At 40.3% G+C, this 27,820-nt stretch overlaps 1 protein-coding gene across 1 annotated transcript in view; it reads left to right on the top strand.

The window, feature by feature from the left end:
* GLRA1 (glycine receptor alpha 1) overlaps positions 1-27,820 on the top strand; it is a 113,121-nt gene that overhangs the window by 56,210 nt on the left and 29,091 nt on the right. Inside the window, exons 7-9 of the mRNA XM_053566213.1 lie at positions 21,332-21,555; positions 24,391-24,473; positions 25,540-25,677. Coding sequence (XP_053422188.1) covers positions 21,332-21,555; positions 24,391-24,473; positions 25,540-25,677 — 445 coding nt within the window. The remainder of the gene's footprint in view (positions 1-21,331; positions 21,556-24,390; positions 24,474-25,539; positions 25,678-27,820) is intronic.

Genomic DNA, 27,820 nt, shown 5'->3' with positions numbered 1-27,820 from the left:
AATGCTAGAATCAGCTTGTTGAGATCTATAGAAATCTCCACCCCACCCCCCACTAAACTGGGTTCTGTGGCACATACCTATAATCCCAGCTACTCAGGAGGCTGAAGTGGGAGAATCCCTTGAGCTCAGAAGTTCAAGACCAACCTGGGCAATATAGCAAAAACTCATCTTGGAAAAAAAAAAAAAAAGGTTGCCTGAGATTTAGATTAGAATTACATTGAGTTTATAGATTAATTTTAGAATAAATGATACCTTTACAATATGTCATCAATATAGTATATCTCTCTATTTATATAGTTATTCCTTTATGGCTTTTAGAAAAGTTTTTTTTTTAATATACATTACTCACACATTTCTTGTTAGGTTTATTCCTGGATATTTTGTAGGGTTGGTTGTTATTGTGGATGAGATCTTTTGCTGTTTTTGCTTTTCCTGTTACATTTTCTGTAATTCTACACAGCTTGTGCTAGGTCACTTTTTGTACTGTTGAATTTGAGGGAGCCAAGAAAAAAGCTACTAAATGTCATCCAGCCCAAAACAATTGCAGACTGGACAAAGCCTTGGTAAAGTGAAGACTAAGAGAGCCTGAGAGCGAGCCCTCAGAATTGCCATAAGAGTCTGTTACAGACAAACATGGGACTAAAAGTGGCTTTGATATCATCTGCTAGATGATTCTCTCCCAACACGCCACTAAAGGAGGTATCAAAACCGTGAATTTGGCAGCCCAGAGTGTGACTCTCTATTAGATCAAATTCAGGGAGAGAGATTCCTTACAATCACTCCCACAAAAGACTAAAGTGGGGAAATCAGTCTGCCAAGTTATTTCAACTTACAATGGAGCCTTCCATTCTAATAATAGATATGCTTGTGAAATGCTTCCTTGCCAATATCCTAATACCAGGAAAGCCAGGCAAAAGTAGTTTTGAGACTAACCGGAATTTCATCCAGGCCAGAGAAAGGTCTAAGACTCCATCCTTGTCCCAACACACAGAAACCCTCTCTCCAGTGACAAGAAAGTTGTTCCGCCTTAGTGACACTATCCCCCAGGTGATGCTAGGTTACCAACTGCCAAACTCTTGCTTATTTGGACCACCTTTTCCAATACTACAGAATGAATGTCCCGCATGTGTTTATAAACCATACTATAAATTAGGGTTCTCCCCCATTAAATTATCCTAAATCATTGGGATTGCACATGGCTAGTTGAGATGGATGCTGGACCTAACCAAGTCTCTCAGTTGCATATTCATCTCTGTTGTTAGTTTAACTCACAGAGAGTGACTTTATTTTCCATGTCTCTGAGGTTGTTAGTGGCATGTCTCACCACTGTGCCCTATAATGACAACTCCGTCTGCTTTCTTCCTTCTAGATTAACATCCACCCTTCATTTTGTACCCTTTGGCAACCACCTCTCTTTTTAATATCCGAATCTAAAATTCTCAACCTGATATTGAATATAAGGATATTTATGAGCCAACCTGTCCCATGAGCTCAGTAGGGTACATATGCTATAACTACCACATTTCCCTCAACTACCCAATAGGTGGTTTAAATGCTATATTTAATATTTAATAAAAATTTAAAAGACTTAAGATATTTAATAACATTTTAAATAAATACTTAATTTTTTTATTAAATCATAGCTGTGTACATTAATGCAAGCATGGGGTACAATGTGCTGGTTTTATATACAATTTAAAATATTTTCATAAAACGGGTTAACATAGCCTTCACAGAATTTTCTCAGTTATTGTGTTAAGTCATTTGTATTCTACATTTAGTAAATTTCACATGTACCCTTGTAAGATGCACCATAGGTGTGGTCCCACCAATAACTCTCCTTCCACCCATATTCCCTCTCCCCTCCCCTCTCTATCCCCTTTCCCCATATTCTTGGGCTATAATTGAGTTATAGCTCTCATAAAGATGGAGGTAAAGTCTCCATCTTTCCTTAAGGCTGCATAATATTCCATGGTGTACATGTACCACAATTCATTAATCCATCCGTGGATCGGTGAGCACTTGGGCTTTTTCCATGACTTAGCAATTATGAATTGGGCTACAATAAACATTCTGGTACAAATATCTTTGTTATAATGTGATTTTTGGTCTTCTGGACGTATACCTAATAGAGGAATTTTAAGATCGAATGGCAGGTCTATTTTTAGATCCTTAAGTGTGCTCCAAACATCTTTCCAAAAGGAACGTATTAGTTTGCATTCCTACCAGCAGTGTAGAAGTGTTCCCTTTTCTCCACATCCATGCCAACATCTCTGGTTTTGGGATTTTGTGATATGGGCTAATCTTACTGGAGTTAGATGATATCTCAAAGTAGTTTTGATTTGCATTTCTCTGATGATTAAGGATGATGAGCATTTTTTCATATGTCTATAGGCCGTGTACCTGTCTTCTTCAGAGAAGTTTCTCTTCAAGTCCCTTGCCCACCCTGAGATGGGATAACTTGTTCTTTTCTTGCTAAGTTGTTTGAGTTCTCTGTGGATTCTGGTTATTAAACCTTTGGAGGTATACCCTGCAAATATCTTCTCCCATTCTGAAGGCTGTCTGCTTCCTTTACTTACTATGTTCTTGGCTGTGCAGAAGCTTTTTAGATTGATCAGTTCCCAGTAATGTATTTTTGGTGTTGCTTCAATTGCCCAGGGGATCCTCCTCATAAAATATTCACCCAGGCCAAATGCTTTAAGAGTTTGCCCTGCACTTTCTTCTAATATTTTTATAGTTTAATGTCTTAAGTTTAAATCTTTAATCTAGTGAGAGTCTGTCTAGTTAATGGTGAAAGGTGTGGGTCCAGTTTCAGTCTTCTAGAGGTCACCAGCCAGTTCACCCAGGACCATTTGTTAAATAGGGAATCTTTTCCCCACTGAATATTTTTAATTGGCTTGTCAAAGATCAAGTAACAGTAAGTAGCTGGGTTCATCTCTTGGTTCTCTATTCTGTTCCATAGATCTACCTCTCTCTTTTTGTGCCAGTACCATGCTGTTTCGATCACTATGGATTTATAGTATAGTCTGAGGTCTTGTAGCGTGATTCCTCCTGCTTTGTTTTTATTTCTGAGTAATGTCTTGGCTCTTTGAGTTTTTTTTCTGATTCCATATAAAATGAAGTATTATTTTTTCGAGATCTTTAAAGTATGACAGCAGAGCTTTAATAGAGATTGCATTAAAATTGTATATTTCTTTTAGTATGGACATTTTAACAATGTTGATTCTTCCCAGCCATGAGCATGGTATGTTTTTCCATTTGTTAACATCTTCAGCTATTTCTTTTCTTACAGTTTCATAGTTCTCTTTATAGAGATCTTTCACATCCTTTGTTAGGTAAACTCCCAAATATTTCATTTTCTTTGGCTCTACTGTTAATGGAATAGAGTCCTTGACTGTTTTTTCAGCATTACTGTTGTTGACATAAGATTTATGAGTGTTGATTTTGTAACCTGAGGAGCTGCTGTATTCCTTGATTACTTCTAAGAGTTTTGTAGTAGAATCCCTAGTGTTTTCTAGATATACAATCATATCATCTGCGAAGTGTGAAAGTTTGATCTCTTCTGACCCTATGTGGATAACGTTGATCACCTTTTCTTGCTAATTGCAATGGCTAAGACTTCCATTACAATGTTAAAGAGCAATGGAGACAATGGGCAACCTTGCTTGGTTGTCATGAGTGGAAATGATTTCAATTTAACTCCATTCAATATGACATTGGCTGTGGGTTTGCTGTAGATGGCCTCTATCAGTCTAAGAAATGGCCCTTCTATACCCATTTTATTAAGTGTTCTGATCAAGAAAGATGCTGGATCTTATCAAAAGCTTTTTCTGCATCATTTGAGAGAATCATATGGTCTTTGTTTTTTAATTTGTTTATGTGGTGAATTATATTTATAGGTTTACATATATTAAATCAGCTTTGAGACCCTGGGATAAAACCCACTTGGTCGTGGTGTATAATTTGTTTGATGTTTTGCTAGATTCTGTTTGTTAGGATCTTGTTGAATATTTTTGCATCAATATTCATTAGTGATATTGGTCTATAATTTTCTTTTCTTGTTGGGTCTTTTCCTGGTTTGGGGAATCAAGGTGATGTTTGCTTCATAGAATGTGTTGGGTAGTATTCCTTCTTTTTCTATATTTTGACAAAGGTTGAGTAATAAAGGTACTAGTTCCTCTTTAAAGGTTTGGTAGAATTCTGATGTAAAGTCATCTGGTCCTGGGCTTTTATTTTTAGAGAGATTTTGTATAGTTAATGCTATTTCAGAACTTAATATAGGCCTGTTCAACATTTTCACTTCATCCTGGCTAAGTCTAGGAAGGTGGCATGCTTCGAAGTATTGGTCTATTTCCTTCAGATTTTTGTATTTCTGAGAATAGAGTTTCTTCTAATATTCATTAAGGATTTTTTGAATTTCTGAGGAGTCTCTTGTTATTTTGTCTTTGTCATTTCTGATTGATGAAATTAGATATTTTACTCTTTTTTTCCTGGTTAGGTTAGCCAAAGGTTTATCTATGTTACCGACCTTTTCAAAAAAAACCAACTTTTTGATTTATTGATCTGTTGTATAATCCTTTTGTTTTCAATTTCATTTAATTCTAGTCTAATTTTGGTTATTTCTTTTCTTCTGCTGGGTTTGGGATTGGAATGTTCTTCCTTTTCCAGTTGCTTGAAATGTCTCATTAAGTTCTTAACTTCCTCTCTTTCCATTCTCTTGAGGAAGGCTTGCGATGCTATAAATTTCCCTCTTAGGACTGCTGTTGCGGTATCCCAGAGGTTCTGATAATTTGTGTCTTCATTGTCATTTTCTTCCAAAAATGTTGTAATTTCCTTCTTAATCTCGTCTATGACCCAGCTATTCTTCAGCATAAGGTTATTTAATTTCCATGTTTTTGTATGAGTATGCATATTCCTTTTGTTATTGAGTTCAACTTTTATTCCATTATGGTCTGAGAAGATGCAAGGAATAATTTCTATTCTTTAAAATTTGCTGAGGTTAGACTTGTAACCTAGGATGTGATCAATTTTGGAATATGTTCCACGTGCTGATGAGAAGAATGTGTATTCAGTTTTATCAGAATGAAATGTTCTATAGATATCTGTTAAATCCAACTATTGAATGGTTAAGTTTAAGTCTAAAATTTCTTTGCTTAGCTTCTTTTTGGAGGATCTATCCAACACTGCCAAAAGGGTGTTAAAATCTCCAACTATTGTGATGCTGGAGGAAATCAAGTTGCTCATATGTGTTAGAGTCTCTCTTATAATTTGAGGCAAATTTTGGTTGGGTGCATAAATGTTAATAATTGAAATCTCATGATGTTGAGTGTTACCCTTAACAAATATGAAGTGACCATCCTTATCTTTCCTTACTTTTGTTGGGTAAAGCCTGTGGTATCTGCAAATAAAATTGCAAAACCTGCTTTTCTCTGATTTCTATTTGCCTGAAATATAGATGACCATCCCTTTACCCTGAGTCTATATTTATCTTTTAAGGTAAGATGACATTGTTGTACCCAGTTGATATCTGGCCTGAGTTTTTGTATCCAGTCAGCCAACGTGTGCCACTTTAGAGGACAATTTAAGCCATTCACATTAATTGTAACTATTGATAAGCCTGATAGAATTTTGGGTATCCAGTTTTTCAAAAGTCCAGTAGACATTTTTAATCCTTTCACCACTGTGGAAGTAGGAATTTGATCAAAAATTTCTGAGTGAGTTTACTTTTGTGGTGGAGGATTGCACTGGTATTTACGGAGGATAGGTCTGAGAATATCCTGGAGAGCTGGTTTAGTTATAGCAAATTTTTTCAGCATGGGAATGTCATTAAAGTATTTAATTTCTCCATCATAAATGAAACTCAATCTCACTGGATACAGGATCCTGGGTTGAAAGTTATGTTGTTTCAGGAGATTAAAAGTTGATGACCACCCTCTTCTAGCTTGAAAGTTTTCAGCAGAGAGATCTGTAGTCATTCTAATATTCTTCCCCTTCTAGGTTATGGTTTTCTTCCATCTGGTTGCTTGCAGAATTTTCTCCTTCATTTTAACTTTGGTGAAGTTAATTATAATGTGTCTAGTAGATGTCTTATTCAGGTCGAGTCATGCTGAGATTCTGAAACGGTCTGCTATCTGAATTTCAGAATCTCTTGGCATATCTGGAAATTTCTCATTCATTATCTCATGAAGAAGAGCCTCTGTGTCTTTTGAAGCCACCTTGTCACCTTCAGGAATTCCTATAAGGCAAATATTAGTTTTCTTCTAATTATCCCAGAGCTCTCTGAGAATGATCCATTTTTGCTCTCCTTTTCTCTTCCTCTTTGAGTGCTTGGGAGAATTCAAAAGCTTTGTCTTCAATGTCAGAAACCCTGTTTCTGCCTGTTCCATTCTGTTACTGAGGGATTCTACTGTAATCCCTCAGTAGTATCTTTGAGGGCTGCAAATTCGTGTCTCAATGTGTCATGGTGATTTTGTCTTCAAATTCATTGAATTCTTGAGACAACTGTTGAAATGCTCCTTGAATTTCTAATTCCAACTTTACCTCCATTGTATTAATCTTATTTGCAATCCAAACTCTGAATTCAATTTCTGACATCTCAGCCATCTGTTTACAAATGGGATCTTTAGTTGTGTCCTCCATGTCATCCCTTGGGGGAGTTGATCTACTCTGGTTATTCATGTTACTGGAGTTTTTCTGCTGATTTGCCCCATGATTATTTTACACCATTTGGCTAGATGAGCAGATAAGGTGAAGTTGGGTTGGGGGCTCCTGGAGTAGTGATTAACCAGCCCTTTGCCCAAGAGTTGGGACTGGTGTCTGTACCTTTTCCCCTAAAGCTTTGCAAAGGACCCATACAGTGCTATGGCTTGAGAAACTGGGGACCTGCTTGGTGTGGTGGGGCTAAGTGGCTCTGTCTCATTTTCAGCTGGTCTCTGTCCTACCCTAGAGAATCAGGTACTCTGGGTTGAAGACTCAGCTATGGAGAAATACCAGCAATTAAGTCAACCTGCCCCCCACAGGCAACAACTGGAAAAGGAAAATCAAACCTTCCCACAACCACACACCCAGGGTACCACTTTGGATAGTCCTCAGGTGATTGGCCCAGTTCAAGAGGTCCAAATCAATTGTCCCAGTCAGCACTGGTCTCAGGTGGGAGAATTCAAAAGGTCTCCGGCAATGAGATAGCAGGGGTCTGCTGGAAGCTCAAGTATGACTCGTTCCAGTGCTCCGTGAGGTCAGAAGGACCCACCCAGCAAATGAATTAGTCTGGGAAGATTGATGCCTCCTTCCCCACCTTGCACCTCTGTCACACCCAGTCACTGGTAACCCTGCAGGGCTGTGACCCAGTTCCCTCCAATGAGCCGATGCTCTGGGGTTTGTGCCTGCCTGAGTCACAGGAAGATCTATGTCTCCTCGGCCAGGCCTCCACACTCTGCCACCATCTGGCAGGAGAAGCTGAGGCCTGACAACCTCAGGTGCTTAATGGAGGCTGGGGCAGTTCACTCAGTTCCAGCCCTGGCCCTGATTGATGTTGCTGACAGAACAGAACAATTTCACAGAATTTGTTCCTGTTGTGGCTATATTCCCCTGCAGATCAGACGCTGTTTGAGTTCACAGAAACTGCAACTCAGCCTCGGTCTGTGCCGCTGCCCAGAGCTGGCGTATCTGTCTCAGCTGCAGTTTGTTTTGGGGCACACATGGTTAAAGCTCACACTCAGCTTTCGGTCTCTTCCCTGCCTTTGTCTCAGCTATGATCCCCTGAGGGCCAGGTGCATCTTAGGCTCACTAAAGCAGTCCTTCTGCTCAGCCCCTCCTTAGGCTTATGCCTTCTCTGCACATGTCCCCATTGCACCCTGCCCAGGCCGGTACCGCCTCAGGCATACCCTTTACTCATGGGGCCTGCGTTTCCATCCCAGAACCATTCTTCCAGTGGCTGCCACTGGAGAAGATGCCTGGCTTCCTCTGGTTGCCCAGAGAGGCAGGGAGTGTCTCTTCAAAATATCCCCAGGGATGTGAGCCCTATTGTTCCCATTGCTGCTACTGCTCTGTGCTGTGAGACACTGCCTTTCCCTCTCCCATAAGGTTCCCTAAGCCTCAGTTAACTGTCTTCTTCTTACTCCCATGCTGCAGAATCATCACAGACTATCAACAGCCCACGCCCTGCCCACACCCCTCAAGAAAAGGCCCAAGAATCTGTACTCCATGGGGGACAGGCCTCCATACCTTGGGGTGAGAGTGGAGGGGAGTAATGGGAATTCAGAATTGCAGGTAGAGAATACATACAGTTTTTTGCCTGGCAGGAAAGTGCCATGGCATATTCGTAAGTCCTCCCTAGGGAAGGAGTTCTGGTTTTTAGAGGGTCTCTCCCGTGGGATAAAATAGGAAGGGATCTGAACTCTGCTCTCTTGTTTTAATGGAGTATGCTGCGAGCTGTTCTCATGGGGGAGGGGACTACCATCCACTTGGCAATGGATTTTGTACCTATTGTTTGTTTCCTTGGGGTCACAGCTTACCTCAGCAGGGTTGATGTGCGTTCTTCAACCTTCTCTCTTGGCTCAGCTCCAAACTATCAGCTTACTTGCTAAATTTCTGTCCTTTAACTCTCCTTCTGGACAGGAGCCTCTGTGGAAAGCTGGCTCCAGTCAGCTATCTTGCCTCTGCCCTCCAAATATTTAATTTTTAAATATTTAAAAATAAATATTTTAAATAGATGATTTAAAACAAAGTAGATGATATTCACATGTTATGAACTGACAAAGAGCTAATAACTAGAATCAAAAAAGAACTCAAGCAAATCAACAAGAAAAGAACAAACAACCCAATTAAACACTGGGCAAGAGACTTGAATAGAACATTCTCTCCAGAAGACAGATGAATGGGTAACAAACATATGTAAAAATGTTCCTCATTCTAGTCATCAGGGAAATGCAAATCAAAACCACCTTGAGATATCACATAACCAAATGAGAATAGCCCACATCACAAAGTACCAAAGCTACAGATGCTGGCACGGGTACAGAGAAAAGGGAACACTCATACTCTATCAATGGGGTTGCAAACTAGTACAGCCTTGTTGAAAAGAAGTATGAAGAATCCTCAAAGAGCTAAAAGTAGACCTTTCATTTGATCCCATAATCTCATTACTAGGTATCTACCCAGAAGAAAAATATTCATTTTACCATAAGGACATTTGCACTCAAATGTTCATAGTTCCTCAATTCACTATTACAAAGATGTAGAAACAACCCAAGTTCCCCTCAACCCACGGATGGATTAATAAACTGTGGTATATGTATACCATGGAATACTATTCAGCCATAAGAAAAGAGAGAGACTTCACATCTTTTTTATTTACCTAGGTAAAGTTGAAGAACATTCTCTTTAGTAAAGTATCTCAAGAATAGAAAAGCATTCTTGAGACACTTTACTAAGAAAAATATGTTCCAGCTCCATCCAGGTAAACTTAAAAAATGTAAAGTCTCCGTCTTTTTTATTGCTGCATAGTATTCCATGGTATACATATAATATCTCAAAAATGGGGGGGAAGTATCCAATGTACTCAATACTATTATGAAACCAACATATAAACACTTACACATTCATATGAATTATAAAACACAAATATAGTCCAGAAAGAAAGAAGGGAAAGGGAAGGGGAGTGGGGAGGGCGAGTGGAGGGAGGGTATTTGGTGGGATCTCACCTAACATCCACAATGCAAGGATACATTTCAAAACAACTAAGAGTATATTACAAATGTCTTACCACAAAAAATAAGTGAGGTGGTGGTTATGTTAATTAGTTTGATTTCAGCATTCAACAGTGTATATCAAATCATCACATTGTACCCCATAAATGTATACAGTATAGATTTAAGAAAATTAAGTTTAAAAAATGGAAAGCAAGTATCCAATGTACTCAATACTAATTTGAAACTAGTAGATGAACAACTACAAGCCCACATGAAAGAAAACCACAATTAAACTCAAGATGGAGGGAGGAAGGTAAAGAAGAGGGGGCTCAGTAAGCTCCCACTGATGGGTACAATGTAGGGGTATATGGCACACCTCCTCAGTGAAGGACTGAACTATAAGTTGGACATTACCTGACAAATGCAAACAATGTAACCCAATCATATGTACCCTTATATTAATCCAAAATTTAAAATAAATAAATATAAAATAGATGAAGCTTAATTTAAAAATAATTTTTTAAGAGACATAAAGAGATAACATGCAATTGTAAAAGAGCGTGGAACCAGTTCTAGATTTATATCCCTGCTATAGCACCTACTAGCTATGTGACCTTGGGCAGGACACTTAACTTCTGTTTAACCTCTCTGAATTTCAGTTTCCTCTCCAATAAAATGAGTATAATAATACCCAGTATGCTAGGTTGATGAAAAATTTAGAGATACAATACATATAAAGTTCTAGCAAATGTTACACACCCAATAAAAGTAGCTGTTATTAGCATTTTTATGTAATTATTAAACTCATGCTGTGCTTTAGTGATCCCCTAAAGACAAAGATGCTCAGTTCCATTGGCCTAAACCATCTACCTTTACAACAAATGTAGTTCTGATGGTGTAATATCCAATGATATTACATGGAGGTGACTTAGGAGAGGGTCAAGGCAAAAGCAGTCAGCAGGGGCCAAGCAGGCAACAGGCAGGAATCTGGGGAGACTTGAGTGGAGAGCATAAATGGGTCAAATCCACAAGCCAAGTCAAGAACAAGGCACCAATAAACTGTTAAACCTGGGAAAGAAGCTTTATGTTCTTTGCCCTTTTTAACACCTCCTGCTAGTTATGGGCACTTACAAATACACAGGTACGTAACAGCAGCCTGGTGCTGGTACTACATAGGTAGTAACTGGTGGCATTGAGGTGTCATGAAGCTCACTCAGCACAACTGAAAGACCATGGGTAATATAGTCTACTGGTTGAGTGCTTGGGTTCTGACATTAACACTGTGGGTTCAAATCTCAGCTTTGCTACTTACTAGCTGTGTGCTACCAGAAATGTTAATTTAACCTCTCTGTACCTTAATTTCCCTAACTATAAATTTGGAACAGTAATAGAATTTACATCACAGTGCTATTGTGAAAATAAAATAACACACATAAAGCTCTTAGCATAGGTTCTTACATGTGGTACAGTCCCAATATATTAGTATTATTTGCATTTTTATTATCAATTCTGGACATACCAGTAACTAGTGGTGGGAACCTAAGATTTTAGGGCTTGACTTTCCACATCTGTCCAGTGGGACTAAGCATTTTCTCTATCATACCAAATCTCATGGAAAAAAATCTAATATGAAAGTGAAAAGCAAATAAATGTGACATTATTAATAAAAGGTGCCAATACAATATGCTGCTGAAAAGCACAGGATTTTTGGAGTCAAACAGTCCTAGAGTAAAGTCTCAGCTCTGCCACTAATTTTAGGCAAAGTACTTAACATCCAGGCCTGAGTTAATATGTAAAATGGTGTTGCAGTGGGAATTTAATGAGAAGTTTCATATGAAGCATTTAGCACAGTTCCTGGCACTTAGGGTTTAGTAAACATGACATGTGTCAACTGAGCCAGGTCCACACTTTCAAAGGACTTTAAGAAGACTCTTCTTACATTTGCAGGAAACATCTATGACTCTCTCATTTCTCAGATGTCTGGAAAAATACTTGAGAAAGAGTGGGGATAGCTAAGTGGGAGGCTGAGGCAAGAGAATTGCTTAAGCCCAAGAGTTTGAGGTTGCTGTGAGCAGTGAGGCCACAGCACTCTACCGAGGGTGACACAGTAAGACTCCGTTTCAAAAAAAAAAAAAAAGAAAGAGTGGGGATAAGGAAGCAGCATTCATAAACCAACTCACCCCCAACTCTGAATGGGCCCCCAGGCCTTTGGTTTTTAACAGACACTTCCAGTTCCCGTGCATCTTACCCAAACCCTGTCAGATCGAAGCCCATGTTACAGCTTCTCCAGGGAAGCTGAGACTGCCTAATGGCAGATTCAACTTTGTTCTTTTTTATTTATTTATTTTTTTCTACTTGGTTCTTCTCTTCTTGGCCCTGATCCTTTTCCCTCTCTGGGCCACCCGTACAATGAAGGAATTGAGATAGACATCTCCGAGGCTCTTTCTAGCTGTATTGTTTGATGATCTAAACAGTGTAGATAATGAGGAGGAGGAGGAAGAGGAGGAGAAGAATATGAAGAAGAAGAAGAAGAGAAAGACAAAGAGGAGGAGGAAGAGGAAGAAGAGGAAAAAGAGGAGGAGGAGGGAGAGGAAGAAGAAGAAAGAAGAAGAGGAAGAGGAAAGAGGAGGAAGACGAGGAGGAGGAGAAAAGAACTGTGATTCTCTCACCTACTGACTCCATTCCTATTATCTTTAGGATAGTTTAGATCCTCCCTACCCTCAACTGGACTATTATCATAGCCTCAAACAGGTCTAATACCCTGAAGTCAAACTGTGATATTGCTACACTGCTGGTCTTCAGTGGTGCCAGACTGGCTACAGAATAAAATCCCCACACCTTGGTTTGGCAGTTAAGAATATCCACTTCCTCAAATAAATTCATTTCACATTCTCAAATAAATCCGTTTCACAGTCTTATCACAGCAGAGTGGTTGAGAGCATAAACTTCATATAATCTGAAAAAACAGGTTTAAACTCTAGCCGCATTGTTTATTGTGTGAATTTGGACAAAGTACTTAATTTCCCTGCACTTTCTTCATCTACAAAATTAGGTTGAAGATACCTATCTGTATCATAGAATTGTTTTAAAAACAAATAAGTTGATGTGTGTGGTCTGCTCAGACATAATGCCTACTCTATTGCTGGACCTCAATAAAGGGGAATTGTTATTACTACGCTACTAATGGTTGAACTAAACTGAACCATTTGAAAGCCCCTGCCTACACACCTTTGCTTGTGCTTATTCCTTCAACTTGAGATTCCTTTCGCCTCCAACTATGCATATCCTAATTCTCCAGATCCAAGCCTGTCACTTGAGAGCAATATCCAACAGCAATCTCTTAGCAGTCCCTTGGCCTTCTTCATTTTCAATTTTGTATAGTAAGCCAAACACAGGGGCTCATGCTTATAACCCTAGCACTTTGGGAGGTTGAAGGGGGATTGTTTAAACTCAGACCAGCCCGAGCAAAAAAAATAAAAAAAGCAAGACCCTATCTCTAGTAAAAATAGAAAAACAAGGCATTGTAGTGGGTGTCTGCAGTCCCAGCTACTCAGGAGGCTGAGACAAGAGGATCGCTTGAGCTCAAGAGCTGGAGATTAAGGTTGCTGTTAGCTGTGATGACACCATGGCACTCTACCGAGGGCCACAGAGTGAGACTCTGTCTTAAAAAAAAATTTTTTTTTTGTATAGAAGATATGTGTGTCCATATTATATCTTGCCTGCCAGTAATTTGAGCTCTGTGAGAGCAGAAACCAAGACCTTGTGCTTCTACCTTCACTGTACTCCAAATTAGCCTAATAAAATTTAGTTGGATTGAGTTTGGAGACAAGACATCTCTTTGAGAGCTGAAGTGCTGAGTTTTAAAAAGGTCTGAGGATCAGGTTTGCCCACCTCTTGATATGATGTCTCTTAAATCTGACTGCAATGGGCACACCTCTTGCCCTCCACAACGTTTTCCACAAACGCACCCTCACAAACTCGTAATATTTTCTGGCTAAAACATTTCATGCTTCCTATTTCACAATATGGAGTTCAGAGGAGTTAGGTTAGAATCTAAAATATGACAAAAAGTGGGGGACAGATCCACCTACAGGTGGCACACAGAAATCCCTCAATAAAAGTTGGAATATATGAATGAATGAACTAATGCTCCACCTTGATCTTACAAGCAAGGCAGCTAATTGCCCAGTTACCAGAAATCAGATCATCAGGGAATCTCAGAGGCAAGATGGCTGAGTTTAAGCTGAAGACTATTGAACTAGAGCTCTGGAAATCCCTCCTGCTTCAAGGGTATAGGCCACCCTTGAGAGTTTAAGACACAGAAACCAACTACCAGAGGTGGATCCTGAGGTACTAGTTTGAGAATTCAAATGTTGCTCCTCCAGGCTCTGCACTTGAACATCAACCTCAGCATGTCAAACATCAACCAAAGTAAGTATAGGGCTAAATAAGCAAAACAGCATTAGCTTTCAGCCTATTACACCAATTACATTGATCTCTTCTGAGCTGCATTTCCCACCAACGTTTGCCAACTTGCAGGGAGAAAATCAATGGCCATGACTCGTTCGCATAGCAGCTGCTGAGGGCAGGAGCTGCAGGTAGAAGGAGCCACACGGTCTGAGGATACAGAGATACATCCTGTCTCTTGCACTACCTTTTCATGGGTCATTTCATGTTAAGACCCTATGAGTTTTATTTTTCTTCTTTTAGATGATGTACTATTTACTGTGTGACTTATACAATAAGAAAAAAACAAAAATATTTTAAATTATCAGTAATCAAATCCAAATGTAATAATGTCCATCTCTACTTAAAATTCTTCAAAGGTTCCATGTTACTATCAGGATCAAGGACAAATTCCTCAGTCAGCTTGCAAGACCCTGTGTGATTCCTCCCACTTCTCTCCTTATTCCTTACTTGCTATTCTTTAAAAAAAAAAAAAGTGCCACATTTTGCTTTGTCTCCAAGGCTCCACATATGCACTTCAACTGCCCAAAACGGTTTTCCTCTTTGGTTCAAGCACATTTGATCTTAGTTTAAATATCACTTCCTCCGGGAAGCTTCCTGATCACCACTCACCAAGATAGGAAGCTGTCTTCTACATTTCCCTAGCACCCTGTCAGAGCCCTTGCCTCAGTATAACTGAATAAATATCTTTCCTTTCTTTTTTCTTTCAGACACCATCAGAGCAGCTGGAAAATATATCTACCTTAGTCTCAGCAGGTTTTTCAGTCTCCAGAACAGTACCCGACACTTAGCAGATGTTCATTTAAGTGTTGTTGACAAAATAAAACTAAAAACAATTAGCTGTTAGATTTGGAAGGGTTCTTAAAGACTATGCAGCCTAACTTCTTTCGACAGTGAGGCGCAAAAAAGCAGAAGCAGGGTTTAATCTCAAGTTCTTTTCCAAATTGCTGTGCGACCTTAGAAAATGCCTTCCCCTCTGGGTTTCACCCTCTCCAGCTATGAACTGATGAAGCCCATTTTGCTTCAACTTCTTCTGATTTTTCTTGCTCCTCCTCCTATGTACTGGGTAGCTCCGTGGGATGAAACAGTGGAAATCTGATTCATCCCTGCAATTTGCTGCCAATCAAGTTGAGGAGATAAGACATACACAGCAAAGAAGTGCTCCATCAAATGTTTTTATTTAATTTCAGAATATTATGGGGCTATGAATGTTTTAGTTACATGAATTGCTTTTGTACAGTTTGAGTCACAATTAGAAGTGTGTCCAGGAGAGGGTGCATTGTATCTGTTGGGTATAAATTTACCCACCCCCTTCCACTTGCTTCCCATTGAGTTTTACTACCAAATGTGTATATGAGTGTTGATCAAATAGTGCCAGTATAATAACGAGTACACATGGTGTTTGTTTTTTCATTCTTGCAAATCTTCACTTAGAAGAATGATTTCCAGTTTCATCCAGGTTATTACAAGTATTAGTTCACCATTTTTTTTTTTTTTTTTTTTTTTGGGGAGACAATCTCAAGCTTTTGCCCTGGGTAGAATGCCGTGGTGTCATACCTCACAGCAACCTCAAAGTCCTGGGCTCAAGCAATTATCTTGCCTCAGCCTCCCAAGTAGCTGGTACTACAGGCACCCACCATGATGCCCAGCTATTTTTTGATTGTAGTTGTTATTTTTGTTTAGCAGGCCCGGGCTAGATTTGAACCCACCAGCTTCAGTGTATGTGGCTGGCACCCTAGCTGCTGAACTACAGGCACTGAGCCTAGTTCACCATTCTTTATGGCTAAGTAGTATTCCCTGGTATACATATACCACATTTTATTAATCCACTCATATATTGATGGCACTTAGGTTAGTTCCACATCTTTGCGATTATGAATTGTGCTGCAATAGATATTCAAGTGCAAGTGACTTTTTGATAAAATGATAAAATTTTTTATTTCCTTTGGGTAAATACCCAAGAGTGGAACTGCTTGATAAAATGGTAGGTATACATTTGGTTCTTTGAGGTATTTCCATCTGACTTTCCATAGAGGTTGTACTAGTTTCCAGTTCTACCAACAGTATAAAAGGATTCCTTTCTCTCTGCATCTATGCAAGCATCTGTTGTTTAGGAATTTTTTGGTAAAAGCCATTCTCACTAGAGTTAGGTGATATTTCATTGTGGTTTTGATTTGCATTTTCCTGATAATTAAAGATGATTAGAGACATTGAGCATTTTTTTCATATGTTTATTGGCCATTAGTCTATCTTCTTTCAAAAACCACTGTTCATGTCCTTTGCCACATTTTTATGAGGTTGATTTTTTTCTTGCTGATTTTCTTGAGTTCTTCATAGATTCTGGTTCTCAGCCCTTTAACAATGCATAGCAAGTAAATATTTTCTCCCATCCTGTAGGTTGTCTATTCACTCTGTTGATTAGTTCCTTGCCTATGCAGAAGCTTTTTAATTTAATCAGGTCCCAACTTTCATTGTTACTGTTATTGCCTTAGGATCTTCTTAATAAATTCTTTGCCTAAGCTGATGTCTATAAGAGTTTTTCCAACATTTTTCTTCTAAAATGCTTACAGTTTCATGTCTTAGATTAAAATCTGTTATTTATCCTGAATTAATTTTTGTGAGTGGTGAGAGGTGTGGATCCTGTTTCAGTCTTCTGCATGTGGCTGGCATTTTCCCAGCACCATTTGTTGAATAGGGATTCTTTTCCCCAGTATGTGTTTTTGTCTGCCTCATCAAAGATCAGGTGGCAATATAAGGATAGTTTAATATCTAGGTTTTCAGTTCTGATACATTGGTCTATGTCTCTGTTCTTATGCTAATACCATGCTGTTTTGGTTATCATAGCCTTGTAGTATAGCTTGAAATCTGGTAAAGTGATGCCTCCCAATTAGTCCTTTTTTGCTTAAGATTACTTTGGTTATTTGGCCTCTTTTCTGGTTCCACATGAAGTGTGGCATTATTTTTTTCCAGATCTGTGAAAACTTATGTTGGTATTTTAATGGGATTGCATTGAATCTGTAGATCACTTTGGGTAGTACAGACATTTTAACAATGTTGATTCTGGCTGGGTGCGGTGGCTTACACCTGTAATCCCAGTACTTTGGGAGGCCCAGGTGGGTGGATTGCCTGAGCTCCCAGGTTCCAGACCAGCCTGAGCAACAGCAAGACCCCCATTGTGGCAGGCACCTGTAGTCCCAGCTACTTGGGAGGCTGAAGCAAGAGAATCAATTGATCCCAAGAGTGTGAGGTTGCTGTGAGCCATGATGCCATGGCACTCTACTGAGGGCAACAAAGTAAGACTCTGTCTCAAAAAACAAACAAACAACAACAAAAAAAAAAAAACAAACAGTGTTGAATCTGCCAATCCATGAGCATGATATATTTTTCCATTTGTTTACATCTGCATCCTCTGCAATTTCCTTCCTCTGTTTTTCAGTTCTCCCTGTAGAGGTGTTTTACCTCCCTGGTTAAATATATTCATAGGTATTTTATTTTCTTTGTTGCTATTGTGAAAAGTATTGAGCCTTTGACTAGATTCTCAGCTTTACTGTTTTAGGTGTATAAAAATGCTACTTGTTTTTATAATGACTAAAATGTGGTTTGTCTGACTTGCCAACTAGTATTTCTGTAGCCATTTAAAAAGTTTGCCAAACCTTTTGTTGTGTGAATATGTACATTAGGGGAAAACTCCACCATATACCACATGGAAACAAGTAACAAAATAAATTCTTTAAAGAAGTGCTAAAATCAATGAAAAGTTTATATTTTGAGTCCCTGTTCATTAACAGTTACTTCAGAAGAAAGGAAGAGTTGAGTAAAGCTTAACCATCTTCATCTTTGAAAATGGTTTAATTAATTTTAAGTCTAATCTTATTAATAAGATTGCTATTGATTTGTGTACATTGATTTTGTATCCTGATACTCTGAGATTGAATTTGTTTATCAATTCCTGGAGTTTCTGGCAGAATCTCTGGAGTTTTTCAGATATAAGTTCATATTGTCATCAAGGAGTGATAGTTTGATGTCTTCTGTCCCCGTTTGGATACATCTGATTTCCTTCTCTTATCTGATTGCCCTGACTAGGACTTCCATCATTATGTTGAATAAAAGTGGTAACAGAGGAAAACCTTGTATATTTCCAGATCTAAGCAGGAATGCTTTCAATTTTTCTCTATTCAGTATAATGTTGGTTGTGGGTTTGTCATATATGGCTTTTATTATTTGGAGGTATGTTCCATCTATGCCTATTGTAATGGGCGGCGCCTGTGGCTCAAGGAGTAGGGCGTCGGTCCCATATGCCGGAGGTGGCGGGTTCAAACCCAGCCCGGCCAAAAAAAAAAGAATTCTTATCAGGAAAGGGTGCTGAATTCTGTCAAATGCTTTTTCTGTGTCTATTGAGATGTCATATGGTCTTTGTGTTTGCTTCTGTTTATATGGTGAATCACATTTATAGATTTGCATATGTTGAACCAACCTTGCATCCCTGGGATGAAGGCAATTAAATGTTTCTGGTGATTTGGTCTTATGAGGAGATCAGAAAGGAAAAGTCAGGAAAGTCTGGTAGCATTAAGGCCCCTGCAAGAGATGAGGCATGAGCTGAGCAGGCAGAATCTGCCAGGCAATAAGGTTGAAAGAGAGTATCCCTTGGCACAGAATTGACCAGAAACATCAACTCATGTGCTATAACTCACAAGTTATTGAGTTATTGAGTCTATTAAGCGTAAGTGCTCAATAAAGGCTTAGGCTGATGCTTGATTTCAAACCCACCTCTGCCACTCACTAGCACTGTGCCTTGGACACATTTCTCAACCATTTCAAACCTGTTTCCTTACCCTTACTATAGGAGTCTGGATGTCCAGCTTGCAGAGGACAAGGATTAAATGTACGTGACAGTATCTAGAATGGTGTCTGCTGCCTAACAGACCATTTTAAGAAATGCCACTTTCTTTTCTTCTTTCCAGCCATTTAAGTGGATTTGACATGTCACTGACGAGAATATCAAAAGTGCAGCTGTGGCCTGGGGATCAAAGGCTTTTTCTGCCCAACCATTCAAAGTCTGTTCACTCTGATGTGACCTGCCCAGTGTCTCATCATAACACATACACACACACACACACACACACACACATATGTAGTTCACATAAAATCCAAGGGAGAAAGGAGGCTCTTTCCAAACCCACAATCAGATGGGGCTGGATTTGGAGTTCCCCATTACCATTGGCAGGACAAAGATCCAACATCCAGGCCTGGCCTGAAATCTCCCTCCACCACAGATAATAGTTTATGGGACCAAATGTCACTTTCTATGGGGCCAGAAGAAGATGCTGCAATTAAACTATAGAACAATCCTATAAAATACCTTGAAACATTTTATAAAGCTATTAATATTTTTGTAGGCAAACAGAATGAGGCATGTGCTGTAGGAGGATTTGGGGAGGGGTAAGGGTGAAAGTGTGGAGGAAGGTTTGTTTTAGTTCATCCCATCTGATGACAGATCGATACCGATGAGAATTTAGAAGCAGCACCCTAAAATAAAATCTAGCATGACCTCATTTTTCCAAGAGCAGGCCTTCAAGTACAGAAATTATTCCTTAAAAGAAAGCATTCAAAGTTGGCCTTAAGCTAAAATTATTAATCTCTTGACGAACTATAAACCTTTTTGGAAATCCAACAGCAAGCTATGCCCTCCTCCTTCGGAAACACAAATTCTACTTGCAGTGTTGTCGTATTCATGGACCCCAAGTTTACAATGCCTTGCTAACAACATAAGAAATTTTGCTTAATGGAAATATTTCTTAACTGCATTACCCAGTTTTCTCCCATGGAGACCTACCCAGACCATAATTGCTTCTCACGTTGTGAAGGGAAACTATGATAAAAGGACTCTTTCAGTTCCTCTAGGATCAGCAGGGGAAGTTGAACAAATCCTCAGCTAGGAGTTGAAACACTTGGATTCCAGAATTAGCCTTGCCCCTGCATTTTTAGTCGCTCCGGGCCAGTCTCAATTCTTCCATCTGGATATCTGGGGGAAGAAATAGGGAATGGGGATGGAGTTTGACTAGGACAACAATTCCTAGCCTATATTATGTAGAAGATGAACATCATGCACAAAATAGGAGTTCTATGGCCAGGGTGGCACCTGTGGCTCAAAGGAGTAGGGCGCTGGCCCCATATGCCAGAGGTGGCAGGTTCAAACCCAGCCCCGGCCAAAAACTGCAAAAAAAAAAAAAAAAAGAGTTCCATGGCCAAAATAAATGAGGGAAATGTTGCATATTCTATTTCCTTATTGGAGACGCACACTCATTAGCATATCAAGGTCTCTGAGAAGTCCTGCAATTTAAAAACCTGCTGCCCTTCATCTCTAACATTTCCCTAACTGATTTGACCTGTGAATTGTTTTTCCCTCTCCTGGGTGGATTAATGCACTGCAATTCTATCAGAGAAACATTAACTTAGCACTATGTTTAGAAGCTAGTAACATGTGGACTCCTATTTAATGATATCTATTAAACCTTTCCAAACAAATCAACACGTCATAGTAAGTTATAGAATGCTAATATTAAAAGAGAGTTGTATGCACCCTAGGACCAGCTGGAACACTATAGAATTCTTTCACCTATCCTTCCTTCACTGCTTAGGAATCAATTGTTGTTTTTTAGATCAAAGAATTTGAATGCTCAGACATCAGCTTTCATCCTTCCTTTCATTCCTTCAGTCTGTCTATACCAGTGACTCTCCAATCTTACTGTGCCAAAGAATTTCTGTACTATTGGGATTGATGGTGAAAGGGGGATTTCAACTTTATCTGTAATGTACTATTTTTCTTACCTAAAAAAATGCAGCACACATGATAAAATATTAATAAGATTATAAAACAGGTATTTAGTACATCAGTCTTCAAATTTTATTTTAAATTTTTTTCAAAAAAATAACATTTAAATAATCTCAGTTTAGGGTTGAATATATTTAATGAGGCATTTAGAGGATTTTAAGGGGTAATTATCACTCCCATTGATTTCACCCGATGCACAGACTTTACATTTCACCCCCACATAAGATGCAAGTAAACGCCAATAACATCTTCCAGAAAAAGTTTAAGAGAGCACTGGCCAAAAGCACCTGGCTTCTCTAAAAGTTGGCATAATGTCTAATGCTGCACTGTCCCCTGGCTGTAGGACTATAGGGTCAACATCTTCCTGAGGCAGCAGTGGAATGACCCCCGTCTGGCCTATAATGAATACCCTGATGACTCTCTGGACCTGGACCCATCCATGTTGGATTCCATCTGGAAACCTGACCTATTCTTCGCCAATGAGAAGGGGGCCCACTTCCATGAGATCACCACAGACAACAAATTGCTGAGAATCTCCCGGAATGGGAATGTCCTCTACAGCATCAGGTGAGTTCTGTACAGGTCCACCTGCTCCCTCTTCAGAAGGTACCTTGCCCACGGCCTTCTGGGAGCAGACACTGAAGAGAAGCCCTGACAGAGGTAAGAGGGTCCTGGCAACTCAAGGCCTTTGCAGAATAGCCAGAGTTAGCTCAACAACTTATACTCAGCAAGTAAGAATAAAATACCATGGGGAGTCAGTCCTAGGAGCGAGTGGTTTATTACAACCAAGGAAACTAGGGCAGGCATCCTGGAGATGATGGGGTACTAGTTACCCAACATTTCCATAAAACAAGACAGGAAAGAATATTCAAACATGATGATCAATAGCAGCAGCAAAGGCACAAAACCTGGAAAATCATAGCGATTCCAAAGTAAATGGGCCTGCCAGGTAGATGGGCACTGCTCACAGTGTACGTCAGGGCTACTGCAAATTCTTTCTATCCCTCAAACCCTGCACTGAGTCTAGGAGGTTGGATGCCCTCCCAAGTGTAGGTTATCCTTCAAAAACTGGTTAGGAGCAAAGCTTTTGGAGTCTCCTGCAACCCCTCCCACCTATTCCCAAATCTTTTCCCCAAAACAGGCATGGGGAAAATGACCAATGCCTAAGAGGTGAAGAAACGACCTTACCCATGTAATAATAAAAAGCTACACTTAGGGAAAATTTACTCACTCTACTGGTACTTTTCCTCTATTATATCTTATCCTCCTAACAACCCCACAAAGTAGGTTTTTTATGCCCACTTTGTAGATTAGACAAGTGAAGATCTGCAAATTTAAGTAACTTGGCCAAGTTCCCACAGTTAGTAGCAGAACCTAGATTCTAATCTGTATTAGTGTAGATCCAATGCTCTCTCAAAGTCTAGAACAGTGCATGGCATTCAAGAGGCACTGTGGCCAGGCGCGGTGGCTCAACCTGTAATCCCAGCACTTTGGGAGACTGAGGTGGGCTATTGCCTGAGTTCATGAGTTTGAGACCAGCTTGAATTAGAGTGAGACCCCCCTCTCTAAAAATAACCAGGCATTGTGGCAGGTGCCTATAGGAGGCTGAGGCAAGAGAATTGCTTGAGCCCAGGAGTTAGAGGTTGCTGTGAGCTATTAGGCCAGGGCACTCTACTAGGGGCAACGAAGTGAGACTCTGTCTCAAAATAAATAAATGAAAGAGGCACTCAACTATTTAATGAATAAATGAAAATGTTTTTATTTCAAGGTGTTTAAAAGAGCATTAGTCCTAACTGAATCCCCTCCAAGGAGTCCAGGCTTCTGGGGTAGGCTTTATAGGCCCTAACTATCAGGTATGACTGAACTCAGAGTCTCTCCAGAGAGAAGCTGAGTCAGGGAGGAAGCTCAGGAAACTCACCACCACAGGGCAGGCTCAGAGGAACCAGAGACTCAGATGGCCTTCCTCACCCTGGTGTCTACCCCCGCACCCCCAGCACAGATCCAGCCTGGAAGAGTGAGGGGCTTAGGAAACAGCCATCCAGGCCCTGTCTGGGGCAGGGGGAGGGTCACCCTGCTTGGATTTTGCTGCTGTCAAGCTAGTTTCTTAACTTCCAGATGCTAAGTTCCAGTGCATCATGACAGAAGGACAAATCAGCAGAAAGTGACATTTCCAAGGTCATTTAACTAAAGCAATTTAACCCAGGGTGACAGCTGCCCCACTTTGAGCTTTTATCTTCAGAAATTTAACTGCCTTTCCTTTCCCTGTCCTCCTTTACCCCCTTTTTCTCTCTCTTTTTCCTCTCCCTGTCCTTTCTCTTTCTCCCTTCTTGGTTCTACCTTATGTTTAAAGGGGCCCACATCCAGAGCTGGGGGTGTATGCTGGGGGTGTGGGGAGGCACACAGGGCTGAGGGCCTTGCCATGTACAGCTGAGGTGCTAGCAGTCAAGTTCCACTAGCGCACCACAATGAGGTATCTTAGGGTGTTGACTTTTCAGGACAGCAGTGCTGGGAAGCCTGCCAGCAAACACATGAGCCAACCCCACTAGGACTCAGAATCCAATGGTCAGGAGACATGGTTTTGAATCCTGGCTGAGCCATCAGCTTGCTGTGTAACCTTAGGTGACTCTCAGCCTATCCCTTTCTGCACTCTGGTCTTCTCACCTGTCACATGAGGGAGTTGGCTTGATGACCTAAGGCTCCTTTGGGCTCTCGAGAGCCTTTCTTCTCTGTTCCTTGCAGCAGGTGCCAGGATGTTGGCTAAGCCTTTCAAGCTGAAGTCTTGTATCCCAGCCTGAGCTGCAGGCCTCAGATTGTGTTGAAGGGACTCCCTCTGGTTCTGAGTCTGCAGCCTCTGAAAGGATTGAAAAACCAAAATAAACAGCTAGCCCAACACTTTCCAGCTGACCCCAGCATGAATCCACTGGTGTGAGTCAGTTGTGTTTTGATACCCTTAAGGCAGAGGCCTCTTTGAAATAACTTTCAATGAGCCCAGTGTGTGAAGAGAGGCAGCCAAGAATCACTTGCAGCACGTACTACAAGTACACCTGGAGGCACCTGGGGTCTGGTGCTACTCAACTTAAAAGTTGAGCTCTGTCCCTATCTTAGAGCTATTCAGAAAAGGAGGGAGTGGGCAGCTCCTGGCCTCCAGGGAGCTTGCTAAAGACAGGTATCTCAAAACCAAGTAGCCTCCGGAGAAATTTCACTGACTCTGTGTGAATTTAGTCAACCTATTTTACCTCTCTGAGCCTCCATTTCTGTATCAGAAGCTTAGAAATAAACACATAGTCACTCAATAAATACTAATTCCTGGACTTCCTTTCCTTATCCTGAGCAAGTGCTTTTCTGAATCACTGCCTCCCTGATTTATGGATCCAGTATCATTCAACTCTCTTCTCTTCTCAGAATCACCCTGACACTGGCCTGCCCGATGGACTTGAAGAATTTCCCCATGGACGTCCAGACATGCATCATGCAACTGGAAAGCTGTAAGGCCCTTGCATGAGTCCTCTAGAAAGAATCAAGATCCAATATACCCACAAAACAGACAGAAATTCCCACACAGCTGCTCCTAAGTGCTGGGCCCCAGGAGATTACTGTAATAACGCAAAATACTAGATGAAGAGCTTTGCTCTCAGACAATGGATCAGAAATATAATTTTCCTTACATTGTCTGACTAAAGCCCAAGCTGTGGAGCCAGTAGCATTCTCCAAAGAGGCATGTTTCAAGTGCCCTGTGAATGCGCTCACGAGGAGTGGAGGAGAAATAGCTGGAGCAAGTTGTGGTCCTTGAACTCCCAGGATATTCACTCTAGCAGGGGAGAAAGATGACTATACAAATTAACAAAGGACAGCAAGTAGTAAACAGTTGTCAGAAGTCCAACATGCTGTGGCCTCATGGAAAAGGTCTGATTTCTTCTAGTGCGGAAGGAGAGAAGGCACTGGAAAAGGCTTCATGGAGAACCAAGATTTTAACAGAAGGGATGGCTGACTTACTTGATTACAAACACAGAAATCAATCTAACTTAAAAGGACAGGAACCAGGGCAGAGCATCCAGGTGGCAGGAACTAATGGACCATTTCCTTGGAGCCCCACTTGTGAGGGGAATCAGTACCCACCAATTCTAAACCTCTTGTTACTTCACCCAAGAGCCAAAGTCCTGAGGCAGAGAATCCCACTGGCCCAGCTTGAGTCACCCAACCCCTACAGTTAGTCCCACTAAGACAGCACATGATAGAGTGGTAGAAATTTTGTGTGAAGAAAAAAGGAGGCTGGAAAGGATGATATTCTGGTAAAAATACAGAGATGTCAACTGCATTTCACCATGGGGGCAAGAGTGGGGATGACAGGACAGGCTAAGGCAGGATGCAGAAGTGCTGCAGAATAAACAGTTAAGCCAGTTTTAACCTCCTCTGTGAGGAAGGAAAAGTAATAGTGTCTCATGAGTTCCATTGAGTGTCTGACACCTCTCTCAGCCTCTCATCCTAACCAAACCTGGCATGCTTCAAACGCGTGCTTCTGGATGGTAACTCCTTCTTCTGATCCCATCCCAGTTGGATATACCATGAACGACCTCATCTTTGAGTGGCAGGAGCAGGGAGCTGTGCAGGTGGCAGATGGACTAACTCTGCCTCAGTTTATCCTGAAGGAAGAGAAGGACTTGAGATACTGTACCAAGCATTACAACACAGGTAGGTGCAAGGGGCCACCTTTTCACATCCCACCCCGCAACCACGCTCAGAAGTCATTTCAAACACTCATTCAATCACTGATGCAACAGATGTTATGAAGTACCCATGATGGGCACAGCTCTGTATTCATTGCCTAGTGATTAAAAGAAACAGTATTTTTTTTATTATTAATTCATAGCTGTGTACATTAATGCAATCATGGGGCACCATACACTGGTTTTATAGACCATTTGAGACATTTTCATTACACTGGTTAACATAGCCTTCCTGGCATTTTCTTAGTTATTATGTTAGGACATTTACATTCTAAATTTACTAAGTTTCACATATACTCTTGTAAGATGCACTACAGTTGTAATCCCACCAATCCCCCTCCCTCTGCCCACTTCCCCCTCCCTCCCCTCCCTTTCCCCCTTCCCCCTTTTCTTAGGTTATAACTGGGTTATAGCTTTCATGTGAAAGCCATAAATTACTTTCATAGTAGGGATGAGTACATTGGATAATTTTTCTTCCATTCTTGAGATACTTTACTAAGAAGAGTATGTTCCAGCTCCATCCATGTAAACATGAAAGCGGTAAAGTCTCCATCTTTCTTTAAAGCTGCATAGTATTCCATGGTGTACATATACCACAATTTATTAATCCATTCGTGGATCAATGGGCACTTGGGCTTCTTCCATAACTTAGCAATTATGAATTGGGCTGCAATAAACATTCTGGGACGAATATCTTTCTTATAATGTGATTTTTGGTCTTCTGGGTATATGCCTAGTAGAGGAATTATAGGATTGAATGGCAGATCTATTTTTAGATCTCTAAGTGTCCTCCAAACATCTTTCCAAAAGGAATGTATTAATTTGCATTCCCACCAGCAGTCTAGAAGTGTTCCCTTTTCTCCAAATCCACGCCAACATCTTTGATCTTGGGATTTTGTGATACAGGCTAATCTTACTGGAGTTCGATGATATCTCAAAGTAGTTTTGATTTGCATTTCTCTGATGAGTAAAGATGATGAGCATTTTTTCATGTCTGTAGGCCGTGTGCCTGTCTTCTTTAGAGAAGTTTCTCTTCAAGTCCCTTGCCCAGCCTGTGATGGGATCACTTCTTCTTTTCTTGCTAAGTTGTTTGAGTTCTCTGTGGATTCTGGTTATTAAACCTTTGTCGGAGACATAACCTGCAAATATCTTCTCCCATTCTGATGGCTGTTTGCTTGCTTTACTTACTGTGTTCTTGGCTGTGCAAAAGATTTTAGTTTGATCAGGTCTCAGTAGTGTATTTTTGAAGCTGCTTCAATTGCTCGGGGGGTCCTCCTCATAAAATACTCGCCCAGCCCAATTTCTTCAAGGGTTTTCCCTGCACTCTCTTCCAGTATTTTTATAGTTTCATGTCCTAAGTTTAAATCTTGAATCCAGTGAGAGTCTATCTTGGTCAATGGTGAAAGGTGTGGGTCCAGTTTCATTCTTCTACGGGTTGCCAGCCAGTTCACCCAGCACCATTTGTTAAATAGGGAATCTTTTCCCCACTGAATGTTTTTAATTGGCTTGTCAAAGATCAAATAATGGTAAGTAGCTGGATTCATCTCTTGGTTCTCTACTCTGTTCAAGACATCTACTTCTCTGTTTTTGTGCCAGTACCATGCTGTTTTTATCACTATCCATTTGTAGTATAGTCTGAGGTCTAGAAGAGTGATTCCTCCTGCTTTGTTTCTATTTCTGAGTAATAGCCTGGTTATTTGAGGTTTTTCTGATTCCATATAAAACCAAATATTATTTTTTCAAGATCTTTAAAGTATGACAGTGGACCTTTAATAGGGATTGCATTGAAATTGATATTGCTTTGAGTAGTATGGACATTTTAACAATGTTGATTCTTCCCAGCCCTGAATATGGTATGTTTTTCCATTTGTTAACATTTTCAGCTACTTCTTTTCTTACAGTTTCATAGTTCTCTTTATAGAGATTTTCCACGTCCTTTGTTAGATAAACTTCCAAATATTTCATCTTCTTTGGCACTACTGTGAATGGAATAGAGTCCTTAACTGTTTTTTTAGCTTGACTATTGTTGGTATATATAAAGGCTACCAATTTGTGAATGTTGATTTTGTAACCTGAGATGCTGCTGTATTCCTTGATCACTTCTAAGA

Source organism: Nycticebus coucang, chromosome 17, assembly GCF_027406575.1.
Source record: "Nycticebus coucang isolate mNycCou1 chromosome 17, mNycCou1.pri, whole genome shotgun sequence".
NCBI classification, from domain to species: Eukaryota; Metazoa; Chordata; class Mammalia; order Primates; family Lorisidae; genus Nycticebus; species Nycticebus coucang.
The sequence above is the reverse complement of the archived record's forward strand: the minus strand, read 5'-3'. Positions and strand labels throughout refer to the sequence as shown.